This window comes from Larus michahellis, chromosome Z (assembly GCF_964199755.1).
Source record: "Larus michahellis chromosome Z, bLarMic1.1, whole genome shotgun sequence".
Lineage (NCBI taxonomy): Eukaryota > Metazoa > Chordata > Aves > Charadriiformes > Laridae > Larus > Larus michahellis.
This window is the reverse complement of record NC_133930.1, coordinates 40,984,602-41,001,227: the sequence shown is the minus strand read 5'-3', so window position 1 is coordinate 41,001,227 and position 16,626 is coordinate 40,984,602. Positions and strand designations below refer to the sequence as shown.

At 37.5% G+C, this 16,626-nt stretch overlaps 1 protein-coding gene across 1 annotated transcript in view; it reads left to right on the top strand.

Annotated features, from left to right (window-relative positions):
• LOC141735875 (guanine nucleotide-binding protein G(q) subunit alpha-like) overlaps positions 1-16,626 on the top strand; it is a 137,262-nt gene that overhangs the window by 95,341 nt on the left and 25,295 nt on the right. Inside the window, exons 3-5 of the mRNA XM_074569280.1 lie at positions 237-391; positions 12,677-12,805; positions 13,777-13,906. Coding sequence (XP_074425381.1) covers positions 237-391; positions 12,677-12,805; positions 13,777-13,906 — 414 coding nt within the window. The remainder of the gene's footprint in view (positions 1-236; positions 392-12,676; positions 12,806-13,776; positions 13,907-16,626) is intronic.

Sequence of the window (16,626 nt, the reverse complement as noted above, 5' to 3'; positions counted from 1 at the left end):
ATTTAACAGTCAGATTTTTTTTATGTTCTTCCTTCATTTTTGGAACTCCCTATAACTGTTGTCTCCTTTTTCCATTTTCACAATCTTCTTCATGGTACTTGGTTTTCCAAATGGCAAATACACATTGGTGTCATGGCCAATATGAAAAATTATTCGTGTTAATGGTGTTCACTGTATGGGAGCTGTCTGCAGACATAGAAAATGAAGTAAATTTTACTTTGTTTGTTTTGAATTAGGCTCATGCACAGTTAGTTCGAGAAGTCGATGTAGAGAAGGTGTCAACTTTCGAGAACCCATATGTAGATGCAATAAGAAGCTTATGGAATGACCCTGGAATTCAGGAGTGTTATGATCGACGACGGGAGTATCAATTATCAGATTCAACTAAATAGTAAGTACATGGTGGCTACAAACAACTATATATCATTTTCTGTTTCTAACAAAGTAATTTTTAGTTTTTAGCTTCTTAGGCTATACGTCTGTGTACATGTTGCAGCACAAACATACCTGAATATACACTTACTTAGTTGAATTCAGAGGAGACTTTAAGGAGTGGTGTAAATGTAGTTTAGGATTATATCTGTGTTTGTGTCAGTCTATGATCATTTGAAGTCTTAAAGTAAGGATCCAAATAAGGATAGTTAATCACTGATGGTTTTGTTTTCTTTTGTTATACCTGTTGAAGCCCTTACTCTCCTCTGACATACAACTTAAAAATGCAAGCTGGACAAAAATGTGTTCATGTAGTATGACTGTTGTGAATACTGGGAAGTACAATCAAGGTAGACCTACGTACCATTCATAAAAATTGTAATGCCCCAGAACTCCTATTTTCCTAGGTTTTCCCCTTTTCCCTCACAGATTGCTTTTTCATTCCTAGTGGTGAGGTGAATAATACTAAGAAAAAGTTCTTGTATTATATTGAACTGCCTACTTTTACGGAAACAAAGCCTAAATTTTAAAGGATACAGCTGCCAGGAAGACAACAGAAAGAGCCTTTTAAAGTTAAACCCTGTTTGTTATAGGTCAACAATATAAACAATGCGTATGTGACTAACTGTTTATGAAATGTCATGCCTTTAGTTTCCTGGGGTAGGAATCTGGTAAAATAGTGCTGTGAAATTTAACATTGCAATTTGAGGACTGCCTGAAGATTGACTCCGTGAAATTCAGTTACTCTTGAGTAATGTAGCATATATAGCTCAAATAACATTTCTCACCTATTGTCAAAGAAATGGATGATGGTAAGGGATGGTGACCTTTTGATGTTGACCAACGTTAAAAAATACAGCATAGTTAGTTATTAAAGCTGTGGCAAAAACTTCCATGGTCTCCACATGAATTTTTGTATTAGCTATGAAAATTATTCTGATGATATCGTTCCAGTCTCCATTTGTCAGGGGTAGATGAATGAAAGCCTCTTATTGAGAAAAGCACAGAAGAACAGAAGGGCACCATGAAGCACCCATTAAGCTTATTGGAACAGGGCAATAGACATGGGAGGTCTGGGATGACATTTATCTGCACAATAGTCTGGGGATTTTTATCGAGCACAACTCTTCATATGTGATTTAGTCAAGACAAACTTAGTAGTATTTCGCTGATGCAATTTAGGCATCTCAAGAGCTACAAATGCATGGTGGAGGTCTCCTCAGATTTGCTCCTATGCTGTCACCACACCATGTTATTCTCCTGCTATATTTGCTCCATGAATAGGGTTCATCTTGTCCTATGAAGTTTGCTGCCCTGTGGAGCTGATTACCTTCCCAACCTATCACTTTTGTCATTTGTGTATGCATATTTTGGTGCAGAATGGTACAAAGCACAGTGGCATCTCTCTTGTATTGTTTGGTTCTCACTCTCCCCAAAGATACTGTACTGTGTTTTAAGTTTTAGTGGTAAGAAAAAGTGAAAAACTTCAGGGTGCATAAATGGTGAAAATTTCAGGGACAAGTTACTGAGTATACTTTCATACTGTTTCCATACTGAAATAAGCAACAAGCATAAGTAGAAGGTGAAGCAGAGCTTGTCTTACACTTTGAATTTCTTGTATTTGTAGGTCCTAACTTGTTTCCACAACAGATGTGAAACTGTTTTTAAAGTTGAAATAAATGTATGTATTTCATGTGCTTGCCTTAGAGGATAAAAATAGAATTACTTACTCTCCAAAGTAGGAAATAATCATCTGATGCTACTTCAGATCAGATTGTGCTGAACACCATAGTTTTGACCTAGTTCTAATTAAATTGTCACCATAGTGGATCCTTTGAGTAGTATTAAAAATAGTAGGGAATAATTCATTAAGTAGCTATAGAAGCAAATTGCTAGTACATCGCCTTGCAAAAGGTAAATTACTAGTTGATTGGTTATTTTTCAAGCTCAAGACGTTTAGCAATTTAACCTGAGTTTTTGAAAATTTGGTGACTTTATTATAGTCTATTATAGTCTAAAATCTATTACAGTTCATACTATGGGTTTCTGCAAAATCTGTTTTAAATTAGAATTGTGAATCACTGCATACGAGCCTTTAGAAGAGCCTCTCATATATTTATGCTTGCAAGTAGAGTTTTTTCAGGTATGTAAGTCCAGTAAAAGCAATTAGAAGACACAAAAGAAACATTGTTTCAAAAATACAATGTTCAGCAATAAAACATGCAAAGAAAATTTGCTAGCTTTAAAGCCCTGTCACAAAGCAAGAAAACAAAGTGCTTGAAAGTTACGACTGGGATTTACAAGGCAGTAAGACAAAAATACTCACCTGTTGACTTGGTGAGTCTTAGTGATTTCTTCTGACTTGATGTGTAAACTGAAATGGTTTGTTGTCCACCAGATCCCTTGTAAGCATATATGTCAATATTTTATAGCATATGTGTCAGTGTGTGTCATGTTCTTCATTCATGCTTCACATGAGCCTCTCATCTTCTCAGTGGTTTTCCCCTGTGTTTTCAGCGTGCTCCCTGTATTGCTTTTTTTCATCTGTCGATGTTATTACACATTGTGTTCCTAGATCTGTTCCTCTGTATTCTCTGTTTCTTCTGTTGTTTCTAAATCCTGTTTACAGTTTCTAATATATCCTGTATGTTTCTGTACTTTCTGCATCTTTTGACCTGCTTTGTCGTTGTTAGCTACACTTTTGATGTTTTTATACCCACTGCTAGTACCTGGAAGAGTACATCAGATGTGTGTTTACCAAAAGAGGTGAGGGTAGGATCTAAGATAATTTCCTGTATCGTGGGAGTTGATTTGAAGCTCTTGGAGGCTGAGCAAATACATTCTGTTCTCTTCCCTTGCCATTGGATGCTCCAAAGGTTGGGTGTGCATGTTGTTTTTAAAAGCCATTTCTAGACTTCTCTGTGGTAAAGTTAAGAGCACGTCAGGTAAATAGAGGTTATTCACTTCCTGTATACATTATGGGGTGACTTAGCCACTTACTTACCACTAAACCACTTGCCTTTAAATACTGCTCACAGTGTGAGACAGATGTAAACCAACACCACACTGTGGGTTGCCTTAAGTGATAGCTGTTGAGATGAGATCATTCAATACGTACTGTACAGGGTGTCAAGACCTTAACCCAAATGTAAACAGGTTAGCAGTCAACAGTCTGATTATATCATGGCTTTTCAAAACCTGAAGAAAGGAGAGACAGCAGCCTTACTGTTGTCAGTAAGAGAAACAGTTGTCATAAGTAACATTTCACATTTATGTGGCAACTTACAGAATTTGGGTTGCAGCTAGAATTTGTGGAGATTCATCACCATTTTTCCCCGCAATGATACTAAGGGCTTTCCCTTCATGAAGAAAAAGTAGGAAGTGTTCAGAACTTGAAAGTGTCCCAGAAAAACTTCATCTTTCTCTGGTCCCATAAAATGGAAGTATTATGTCATTGTGTACCTCCAACTAAGGACTTTCTAGTTGCTACACAAACACTGAGGATATCCGTTTAGTTTCCCTTCCATGGCTGTGTTTTCTAACACTTCAGGTAATTAAATATAATTTTCCCTCAGGTTCCTACCCACTGTGTTAGCTATGCCAGTGGGTATTTAACACCTCGCTTTGTTATTATTTAATGCACTGCTTTATTAGCCATACGTGTCATGGCATTCTCATACATACATGAGAGTCCTAAGGCTTTTGTTTCTGCATTTGCTATCACCTTTAACAACTTAGTTCATAACACTTATACAGCCATGCATATACCTGTGGTCATGTGAGCTGAGTTAGTTGGACAGTTATTACAGAAATACAGATTCCAGTATTTTACCATGTAATAAGAGCTCCAGGGTGTGACTCTGAGGACATCTTCAGACTCTCACTGATTGTTAACAGGGAAGAAAGAGACAAATCCCAATGATGTCTGTTAAAGTTCATGTTTCACCTTTTGTGAAAGCATTGCTTGAATTGTAGTGCTTTGGTCTTTTGCTAATTTTTGTATGACAGTATTCCATCTGCATTTGAAGTTTTTGTAACTTCGGCTGAAAAACTAATTCCTTCATACTTGTCTGTTAAAAATAACATTTTGCTTCCACTTCTGAAACAGGTGCATTTAGTGGAATTACTGTGTGCTAAACAGGATGTGTTTAGGGACATACAAGGGGAAAGATGAGTGCATGAATCTTAAGTTTTTACTACAGCAGTTTTCTCTGTTTGCTGGTGTTGCCTCTAGCAATCAGAATATTCATTCATTTATTCCATAAGGCTTCTGTGTGAGCCTTTCAGAAGGACCAGTACTGTCCTAAATTGAGACCCGCTATGCGGCTGACACTTGTACAGCAAATTATGAGTAACTGTCTATGTCATAATTGTGTAAGAGTCATTTGTTGGGACTGAGAAAACCATCTACTCATAATTTATAAGATACATAAGCACATCATTATTTAATAAACATTTTCATGCAGTTCATTGATTCTTCCCTTCATTTGTAAAAATGTACTTGCAAGTTCTAAAGCTGTGTTTGCGGCAATTCGTGTTGCAGAATGGTAGATTCTGCTTTTATGTATTCACAGTTTACACAGCCTTACTCATGTACGGTTTGCAGTAAGATAAAAGCAGCAAATAAAAATTAAAGCCTGAAGATTAAGATCAAGTACTAGCAGCAGAACCAGGCTAACCCTATCTTGTGCCCCAGATATAGTCCTCAAATATAAAAGGAAGGTCTGAAGAAAGATGGGACATGAAATCTGCTGCATACCAAAGCACTGCGTGCTATAGAAAAACTGAAGATTATGCAACAGAACTAGGGAAACTCAGAAAGGGAAGTGGGGTTCTATAAAGCAGTGTACAGTACGTATTTCTTTCAGGATCATTTTTTCATGCAGTACTGAACATGTTTTTAGTATCTGTATTATTTTTAAACCATTTTTCCTATTAAGAAAAGTTTGCACAAATGTTTTTCTATTTGATTACTTGCTTTTTTTAGCCTTTGCTAAGGTTGGCTTTCAGCCATGTAGGAAATTGAGGGAGACAGGTAGGTAGGGTTTGGGTGGGATAAGGATAAAAAGAACACAGTGCAGACTACTTCCTACCTCACTGCAAAGATATTAGGTTTACTGTGTTTACTTTAAATTAAGATTAGATAGTTCAGGGAACTGGTAAACAGGTGGCAACTTTTCACCAGTGATGTAGAGGCTCAGAAATCCAAACCTCTACAGCAGTTCTGAAAACATGGCCAATACTTGTTTACACTTAGCTTTGTTCACGGCTTGTGTTCATACACTGAAAATTGATTCCATTTACTGTGCTGCTGCATGTTGGCAAAGAGGACGCTTGTGTCAGTTTTTCTGGCAGCTCTGTGAGGTAGGAAAAATCCTGCTACAGCAACTTTTAACATTTTGCATATATGGAGTTGAAAGGCAAGCAAGTTGTATGCGTTTCCAAAAATGTAGAAAAAGGCTTCTCCCTTTCAAAGCTTGTTTTTTGGCACATGGTCAAAATTACTGCTAGTTTGGGGCATTCTTATCATCCTGTTCAGTGTTTTGCTAAACAAACAAGCAAACAAAAAAGCTCCAACCCCCCGAAACAACACCAAACCCCAACAACAGTGTGGAGGGTAGCCCCACCCACTTCCAGAATAGCCAGGCTCCAAAGGACAGAGATATATCAAATCTTCTTAAATAGTTTTTCTAATTAGTCTTAGTTTTAGACTTTGGTTAGGGCTTTATTTTCACTTGTGCCATCACAGTATGTGTATGAGAGAGAACATTTTGTAGAGGATCATACTTATGAACTATCTAACTTCAAAGAAAATACTTTTTTTTTTCTTTGCATTAAACCTGAGAGCTTTAGGGTTGATAAGATGTAAATGCTTATGGTTACTGTCATACTTGGAAAAAGTCAGCCGTGTGGTATCTGTCTTACATGTGGTTGAACACAGTGAAAGCATTTGCATACGAAATACAGCTGGTAAGCCTTGCTTTTAGAGCTGTGGTTACACTGAAATCCCTCTACAAACCTTATGTTAAAACAACAAACTTTGCAGAGTTTCTTGAGTTTTTTCCCATCCTTCTTCCCCTGTACTCTGATTCTCCCCGTATAGATTAAAAACCAGTGATGTTGTTTGCTGACTGGGTAGTAACAAGTCATCTTTACTGGTTGTAGTCTGACCCTTTTATCAGCACCAATAATTACCGCTGTCTCAACATGTTTGGTTTTGTTACAGAGATTTATCTTGGCGTGTTTCTGGTGCAGTGCCAGGCAGATCCCTGATCCTCAGCAGTGCGTTTCAGAGTCACTCTGCGCCCCAGGGACTCCTGTGCTCACAAGGTCTCACAGGCAAACTCCTTCTAAGCACAGGGTTTATTAGTGTGCTAGTGAAGATTAATTCAGTGTCTTGCTACATCAGTTTTGCCTGCCGAGTTTGGGAGGAGTTACTGGGCAGTACTGATGAATAGAGCAATCTCATTTTTAACCTCAGAAAGGGAAATGAGTGTTACAGGTGGGTGAAAGCTGTAGCTTTTCTCCTTTTGTCTGCATATGCCTTAATGCCTTCTCTTGATTAATTCAGCTATACCCTAAACATAGTTTTAAAGTTACAGAAATTCATATTATGGAATTATTCCTGAGAAAATGCTACTTTATCACCTGATTACTTGCAACAAAAGTCAGACCTTAAAGATGCTGGAAAATAGTAGCCGATGGCTGGAGGAGGGTGTTTGTTTGAAGTGCCTGCCCCGTATTTCTTCATGTTGAAGGTGCTTCAAGACCTCATTCACTGAAAGTGAATTCAAATAAGTTTTGATGGTCTGCCTTTGTTAGGTGATGTATCTTTGGGAAATTAATTAAGGCTGAATGTTGAGCTGCCTGTTCATGGTGACGGGGTTTATATTTAACTTCTTGAAGAAGGTTGTTGGTTGAAACAGCTCTGGTCTGCGTATTAAGGTTGGGAGTCTCACTTCTTTGCCTGATTTCTATAGGGGAAAGGCACATAGGAAAGCACAGAGCCAGTCAGTCTACAGCCATGATCCCTCTCCTGCTGTTCATTTTGAAGCATGGACAAACAGTACCTTTGAAATGTGCTCTCTTTCCAGGGCACCACTAGCACCTCCATAGCCCGGCAGCTTCCCTGAAGCTGTCTGCAGGCTTGGACCTTGTCATAGGTGATGTAAAGCGCAATAAAAATAAGTACTTCTCTCCCAGTGCTGACTGGGAAACAAAAGGCTTCCTCCGCCTCTGGTCAGCGTGGCAGATCTCAAGCCTGCTGCGAGACGGTGGCAGTTTCTCCTGACGTCAAGGGAGGGCCGCTGCCAGCAGCTCATTAGACACACATCGCCTCGGTAATGCACCTTCTGCCTGTCACTATAGCAACCCCCTGGAAAATTACCTCAGCAGCCACTAAAACTCATTTTTACGAAACTAATTACAGGTATAATTAACTTTTTAAACTTGGTCTGTACTATAAATTTACTCAGACCTATGTGGTTTAGCTTTTCTTTTTTTTTTTAAAGTAATTTTATGCAATATTTCTTTTTTTTTGTTCCGTTGTATAATGCCTAGCTGAGTAGGTGCTGTTTGGGTGAGAGGCCACGTAGCTACAGTGTGTCTCATCAAAGTAAGACGTTTCTTAGCAGGTGGTAAAAATAAAGCTCAGAGTGCCATACAGTTGGGACCTAAACAGCTTGCACTGTTGCTGCTACCCATGCAGCTGAGTTCCCCGTGGTAAGGCTGGTGGTTACCCACTTTTGGACTAGCCCTCAGGACAGCTGCCAAGGTATTTCCAATATCCATATTGTTATCACGATTTTAAATTTTGAAGTTAATAAACTGAGGAAACATCTGGTTCGGGCAATTGTTGGCAACACTCTTTTTTGTGGAAGTTCATGTTTATGACAAGTTTTGTGGTTTGTTTGCAAGAGTGCATGTGTAGCCGTTTCTTGTATACACTGAAGAGTTAGTTGTATGGCAGATGCTGATTGCAGTATTTGTGCATACATCTTGAGTTAGGTGCTTATTGTAAAATACCCTGTGCATATCTATTACATGCTTAAATTTTTTGTATGTGCACAGGATTTGTTTGCCCAGGTGAGAGACGTATTTGTCAGTACTTTGTTTAGGGCTGCATCAGATAAGTGCTTTAAAGTCATGGTGAATCGTTTTTTTAATACGCAGATATACAAAAAAAAGCAATAAAAAACTTCAATTTTCTTTCACTCCTTACCCATCTGAATTGTGTGACTTGAGACATTTCGCGTAGAACTGGCTTCATAAGTCCTCTTCTGGTTGCAGATAAGCCAGTGGAGGAAGTAACTCCACCCTGCTTTCCTGCTGGAGTTTACGGACTTCCCACACCCCAGGCTCTATCTGTCAAATAAACTAGCTTAATTTGGACAATTTTAATAGTGTTTCTTCACTGTGCCAAATCATTTTGACAGAAATGTGTTACAAAGCCATTGCACAAGCGAAGGAGCTGTCAGCTGGGGATGGGCAGAAATGCAGCTAGAGTGGGGCTTGAGCCAGCACACTTGAAGGTGGAAAGGAACTGGCATTAGCTATCACGTTTTGATTTTTTTATTTAAAGTTGCTGCTTGCTAAATTAATTTAAAAATAAGTAAGTTGTTAGTTTAATAAGGATGCTTAAAGCATATGCATGCAGTCCTGCATTCCCCTGGTGATCAGAGACTTTCTTTAAACCCCAGCTTTCATGTGGGAAAACAACCCTTTTGATATGAGGAAGACTTTAAAACATAAGCCTTTACTGTGACAATAAGTTAAATGATGATAAACCAAATAAATTAAATTCTAAATTTTCAATGTTACAAGGAAACGCTATAATAGTAATATTTGAAAATTGTGTATGTTTGTAGTATGTCTTTAAATATTAATAGTATTCCAGTTGTCTCTTCTTTTTGTGTAAACAGTCACCTGTATTCATTTATGTATTCCCTCTCAGCATTTTGAAACAGTGAGTCAACCCAACAAATCAGTTATTCAGAAAAATCAGACTGTCACACCACCCCTCCTAATGCAATCCAAAAATCTGAGAGAGAAGAGAAGAGAAAAAGTCTTGGGTTTTGTCGATGTAGTACTATGGACATAGAAGTATAGTGTTAGGCAATTAATACAAAAGTCTTGAGTGTAAATGTGCTGATTTGCTCCCACTGGCGTTTTAGGAATATTGCATCTGACTGAAGAGAGACGATTCATTTCTGCAATATATCAAAAAAACCTGAGATGTGATACAAAGCAGTGGGTACAATGGAAAAGAAAGACCCTGATGTCAATCCAAATGATACATGTTCTTACTCAAAGATAACAGATTTTTGTATTAATTGTGTTACTTTGTTTTAGAGGTTACATGAGTTTTAAGACACACTTAAAGAGTTTTTAGTGATTTTAGAGTATCTTGAAGGGAACTTCGTGTTGCTGCTGCAAGCAAAGCTTTCAGTCTGATTTTCAGAAACAAGTTTAATCCCCTTGAAATTCATAGCAGAATGTGAAATTACATATGAGGCCTACATAGGGTAGAAGCAAGGACAGGTAGACTGGGAGGAATACAGAGAAACTTCCAGAGAAACTGAGAGAAATAGAGTGGCCAGGAACCAGATTAGGCAAGCTAAAGCTCAGATAGAATTAAATCTGGCCAGAGACATCAAGGACAACAAGAACTTCATATGTCAGAGAGAAAGGCAAAACTAGGGAAGAAGTAGACCCTCTCCAGAAGGAAACAGGAGACCTGGTCACCCAGGATATGGAGAAGGCTGAGGTACTGAATGACCTTTTTGCCTCAGTCTTCACTGGCAAGGACTCTGGCCACACCACCCAAGTTGCACGCTATCTGATCATATTTTGTCTGGGGTGCTCTTTACTGTTTTTGACACAGCTTCCTTGATTATGGGTTTGAATGTATGTTCTAGGACACTTCTTAGAGAGCCCAGCATCCTTTGATCTGTTTGGTGAAGAAATCTGGGGAAAGAAACAGGACTCCATAAGGATGCATAAGGTCTCTTTGACAGATTGTATAGGCTCTGTAGGGTGCTATGGGTGAAATGAGCCAGAAGGTTGCTGTTTAGTAATTGAATGAGCAGAGGATGAGGAAAAGATAAGTATTTTTTAAGGATAAATTAATGCCTTTGGAACTTAATGACATCAGTGATTTGTATTAGGACAAAAAAAATACTCATCTGCCTGTTGAGTGTTTTCCAGTGACACAAATTAGATTTAACTGTTTAATAACATCCTTTTGCATTATTGCCTTTCTAAAATCTGCCAGTGTGCATTACAGCGTATCTTAGCAACATGTGTACTGTGCTGATGGTGCAGAGGTGCGGTAACCAGGCTCACAGTGGAGACCGCAGCTGAAGCTTGCCAAAGGAAAGCAAGAAGACAATTGTGTGAATGGGACACCTACCAATTTATTCAGTTAAAATTCTGCTGTTGTGAATACCACTGTAGCATGTAATGACCTGCAATGACCCTTCCAAAATACGGTCACCAACCAAAACCAATTTTTTGGAGGGTGAGAAGGAAAAAGAAGCTAGTTCATAGTCTTTCTCTGTTTCTTATTGTGGTAGTTACCGATTTTGTTCACATATCCTTTCCCTCCACACACCCCCCAGCAAATTGATTATGTGCTTGTCCATTCTGCTTTTTGTGTAAAACACCTGAGAGCAGATGAAGTTCTGAGACTCTCAAGCCACCTTCTTCTTACTGGCAGAAACTAATCAGTGTTCTCAGAAAATATTTTCAGAGCAGTAGTTTCTGAATTATCTGTGATATAATATATGGTTCAATACGTCTTTCTAACTATGTGTAACTTTCTCACATTCAGTGTTTACTATCAGATTAATCTTTCATGAATAAAATCATAGTGAGGGAAATTTTATAATGTTTTTGGCTCCCTCCCAGACCTCACAAATCAATTCTTACATATTTTTGCTGTAAGGTAGAAATCAAACTGCTTTGTTTCTGTCGTTGTTCAGGATAACTTGCTCTGAAATCATTCAGAGCATCTAGAAGTCTAATTATTTTTTGTGGGGGTTTATTTGAAAAGAACATCTTCACTAATAACTACAAGGAAAGGAACACATTCAGAGTTTAGTGATACTTCATCATCATTCAATAAATTACAAGACCATTGCTCTTTTCCCCTAGAATGAATGAGGGCGTCCGTAGGTTAATCTTCTCAGTGGCTAACTCTAGGTCATTCTTGTACTGCCAAGTAACGAAATGCCCAAGAACTTCATTTCCTGAAGCAGTCCTTCTCCCAGGCATCTACCATGTAGGGAGACCAAGCTGCCTGATGCACTGATTTCATGCAATGTCTGGCTCCTGGACCCAGACAGGCTGTCATACACACATCTTTTTTGAAGTATCTCTTTTATGAGAATTCATTAAAACCTCCAGTACACCGGTGCTTTGTGGTTGAAACCCACCATTAAGCGATAGCAGAAGAGTTTTGTATTGTAGTTAATGAACCTTTACAAGCAATTTTATAGCCATTCTGGGTTGTTTGCTAACCAACCGGCGTGTATTTCATGAACTGCAGGTTTATTGATTTAATCAGAAGTTTCAGTGTGAATGCAGGACTTTCAGGCACCAGAGATCCCACTGAATAACCAGTGCTGCCTTCTGATAACAAAGTCCGGTCAGTTTTTTAATTTGTCAGTGGATGGGTTTTTCCTTTTTTTATTTTTTTTTTTTATTATTTAATCTCCAAAGAGTACCATTTATCCTCCTATCATTTTATAACTGATAATGATCTATTCTATAGGAGTTCACTGTTCCTTGTGAGATTCAACATTTGTCTATCCATGTATCTGTGTAAACACTGCAGAATGAATATCACAAAACACGTTATGTATTCAAATGAAACTCTGCAATTTTATATTTTTCACACATTTTATAGTATTATTTGTCTCTAAATTGCCTAGAATTACTTCATTGAAAACTTCAAATCTTTGGGAATTTACCTATGAAAACCAACAAACTTGTATGAAAATAACCAGAATAATTATGCTACCCTTTTGTAGAATTTTCTTTGAAGCTATGAAAGTGTACAGGAAGGGAGGATGGAGCACATTTTTATACTTTGTCCCCTGTTTTATGCCGATAATGCTCTTTTTTCTGTTGTACTTTTCCCTACCCCACAGCCCATTTCCGTTCCCAAGTCTTCCTTTCTCTTTTCCTCAGTGGGATGATGGTGTCACTGTCTTGCATTCCTGTTGTTTCTCCCTGTCTATAGCTATCTTAATGACTTGGACCGCATAGCAGATTCCACCTATCTGCCAACTCAGCAAGATGTGCTCAGAGTTCGAGTCCCCACAACAGGGATCATTGAATATCCATTCGACTTACAAAGCGTCATTTTCAGGTAGAAAAAGTTTTAACACCCACGTGCTTTGTTTCTGTTTTTCCTTTTACATTAGTAATACCATGTATAGGATGTTGGTTAAAAACGCATAAAAAGCAATTATTCTATGTTTTTAAAATTTGAGCTTTGTCAATATATTTTAATGTAATTGTCCACATCTAATAAGGAGCTGATGTGAAAGATGTCAAAATGATGACAGATAATTAGGTTTGTCTTTTTCTGAAGGTAGCTTTTACTCACAGAAAACCTGCAATTCATCTTTTCAATAATATATATCAAGGTTTCACTATGAATAATAATCTGAAGATAGAACCATGTGTCCTTGTAATTCATGTAAGTTATGGAATACAAAGTTACCACTTGTGTAGTTGATTTTTAGAGAGAAATTACTGTCCTTTAGGGAGAAATCATCCTACTTCAGTGCAAGTACAGTTGTTTAAAAAATAACTATGCAATTGCAAGTTAGACACGTGTGTTCAGTTACACTGAGACATGGGATGACATGGGAATGAATATATTGCAAGCAAATTAGAGTTTTAATTTTGGCTATTAAATTATTAAAAATACTGTGTTCTGTTCATCCTCTTAAAATGGGGCAGCTTTAACAAGTTGGGAATTTTGACTCTTGATAATTTGGGGGGGAAAGGGCAGACCACCAAGTCCATTCTGTTCACATCTCTTTCTGCTGAATACAGCAGACTCAACACATTGCCAGATCATGGCTGATAAGACCTTTGTGTCTCAGAAATCTGAGGGTTTTGAGACCTACAATAATTTAAATACAGAAAACACATCAGACTTAAAAGTAAATATGATTAACAGGTTCCATTAAACATCAATGGAAAAAATCACTAAGGAAAACAAACCAAACTGTGTTTCCAACTAAATTCTTGAATTTTGTCGTTGTGTGTGTGCTTGTGTGTTTATCTGTAAAGGTATTCATGGAGTTGATGTAGATGTTAATTTTGCAGAATGGTGGATGTAGGAGGCCAACGATCAGAAAGAAGAAAATGGATACATTGCTTTGAAAATGTCACATCTATCATGTTCCTAGTAGCTCTTAGTGAATATGATCAAGTGCTTGTGGAGTCAGACAATGAGGTAAGCAAGCTTCAGCAAAAAGCACCAGTTTTAAAGAAAAAATAACTTCACTTGTCCAATTCCAGGTGTTTTCCAAATGCGCCTACCAGCAGTCATACATAACTGCACCCAATGGAGTGAGAAGCACTACAGGGGTTGAGAGGGGAGGAGGGGATCAGTCTTCAAATATGGCAAAGCTGATCTGCTCCGTGCAGGATTCAAAGAAACCTATCTATTTTGTGTTGAAGGGGAATACAGTTGAATATAGAGAAATGTTCTTAGTGTAGCTATTTGTGCAGTTAGTGTTATGTAGCAGAGCCACAAAAATAGGTGGTGGAAATGAAGACAAAATTTATATATTCTATTCTAGAACAGACCCTAAAGTAGTAAACTTCATTCCGTTGACTTAAAGCATAGGATGTATATTGTGGTTTTATTTCAAAAAATAACAAGCAGGAAAGTGGATGAGCTGAGAGGGCAAAATACCCTAGTACTGAGTATTTTGAATGTAGTTTTACAGAGTAGGGAGATTATTTAATGTTTAGGATATTTTGTCCTTCCTGAGGGCTATTTTAAGTTTTTCATCAAACTTTTATGAGTTACTCACTGGCACTGTCCTATGGAAGTCTTTTAACACATACTTACAAAAGTTAGATGAAAAAAAGAAAATATTTGAATGTTCTTTATGGCTGCATCCATGTTGATTTCACCGTTTAAGAGAATGGTTGACATAACGAGGTAAAACAGGTGTCCCTGGACATTCATGTTTGTGTGCTAAACTTTTTTCAGGGTTCATTTCTTAATAAAGTCTGGGAGCTCTGAAAGCTTTTACATTTATAGTCTTTCCATAAAAGAAGAATATCGCTACGTTAGTTATATAATCAACTATATTATTCAAAGCTGAATTTACAAAAATTATGATGTAATCTGCACCAACTTCATCTCTTTTCACTTTGGAAGCTAGACATGTGTCGATAAAGAGGAAACTCAGTCAGACTTGCCTCATTTCAAGCCAAGCCAGAAATGTCTGGTTCTGTGTTTGCATTATTCTTTTGTAGCCACAAAGTCAACACAGAAGTATTAAGCATTTTAATTGTACAAGTCAAAACAAAATATATTGGAAATCACATAAAGAAAAATTAGCTATGATAATTTTCAAATGCTATTCTGACTATGCAAAATAAAATTCCAAACTTCCTGATGTTAGCTGTTTATCACTGTTTTTTGGTTCCCTATTAAGTGTATCCTGTTCTAGTTAGATGGCTTGCTCTGGTTTGTCAGATAATTCCAGTGTGCAGATCATTACTTAGAGCATCCCTACTGTAGAAGACAGAGCAGTAGCTTCCTAGGCTAATCATGTGGTGTATGCAATATTTCTTAGTGTTCTTGTAAGCTAAAAGGGTTCCTGTGTTGTGAACTGAATAGAACATCTGGCTGAAGATTTTCTTTATGTTTTGGACTCTCCAATGACTGAAGTGATGCCGTTTGTCTAACTGCTTTTCAACTATTATGAAAAAGATCACTTTACTCATAAAGCTGTTTTGATTTTTCAAGTTTTCACTTTCAAAACACTTTGTGGAGGCAAAAGCTGTAAACCTTCTCGTTGTCTTGCAGATGGTACTTTCACCTCACTGCTGAACTATTTATGTTTCTTATTAACAACAGTGGAAAAGTCTGAGTCTTTTAATCTTTCAGTTTAAAATATGTTCATAACTGTAATTCAAACCATTTTTTGTTTTCAAGTCATACATACGTACCCTAGTAGCAATTTCCAGCAGCCTTACGCCTCTGTTACTGTAGCACTGGGATGGATCCAAACTATCTTAGAGCTAAGCATTCGTTCATCTGGGCAGCTTAGTTTTGGCTTTCAGCAAACTGTAGCCTGTCTGTCTAGATTTTGTTGGTATGCCAGAGCACTGTTTTTTTCCCTTAATTCTCCGTCCCCTGTATCTCTAAGCATTACAGTCCAATAACACGAGAGAAGAATGGGTTTATTTATTCTGCATAAAACACAGCATGGTTTGCCTGAATACGGGTGTGGCAGAAGTATGGGCAAAGGTTTTAAATGTGTTAGTTAACACCTTGAATTAAGAAATTTACCCCCCAGAAATATTTTTGTTCTTCACTGAGGTGTGACAAGCTCAGTAGGGAAGACAGTAATTTAATTTGGAGACCTTGGTAATCAGTTAAGAGATACTTTTTGCACTTACCTTTAAATTATGAAACAGTATTAAAATTTTAGCACCAAAGTGAGAGAGTGTGTGTAAATGCCCTACTTTCTTCATATGTATGCCATCAGTGTGATACTATGATAGAATCTAATCCTTCTTTGATCTGTGTGCCTCTTACTGAAACGAAAAGATCTGACTCGACAACTTGCAGTGTTCTGCTACTCCCTTTGCATTGCTTTCATGGCCTGATTAAACAGTATGATTTTTGTTAGATGGCCTACTTTCTTTTTTCTAATTAGTCCACTGCATGTTATTGCCTGAAGTCTTTTTCCTCATAGTATGTTTTTATAAAAAAAACCCTATACTTTTTAATCATCTGTGGCATTTTTTTTAGTTAATACATTTTTTCATTTATCTCATTTTCAGGAGTAAACATAAATCTGTAAGAATTCTTATTTGCCACTCGGTGCATGTGTGTTTATATGACCATCATTATGAAACTGGTTTAGAGCCCCTAAGGCTCTTGATTTGTATTTCATGTAAATCCATTTCTTCCCTTGTTTAGCTTAT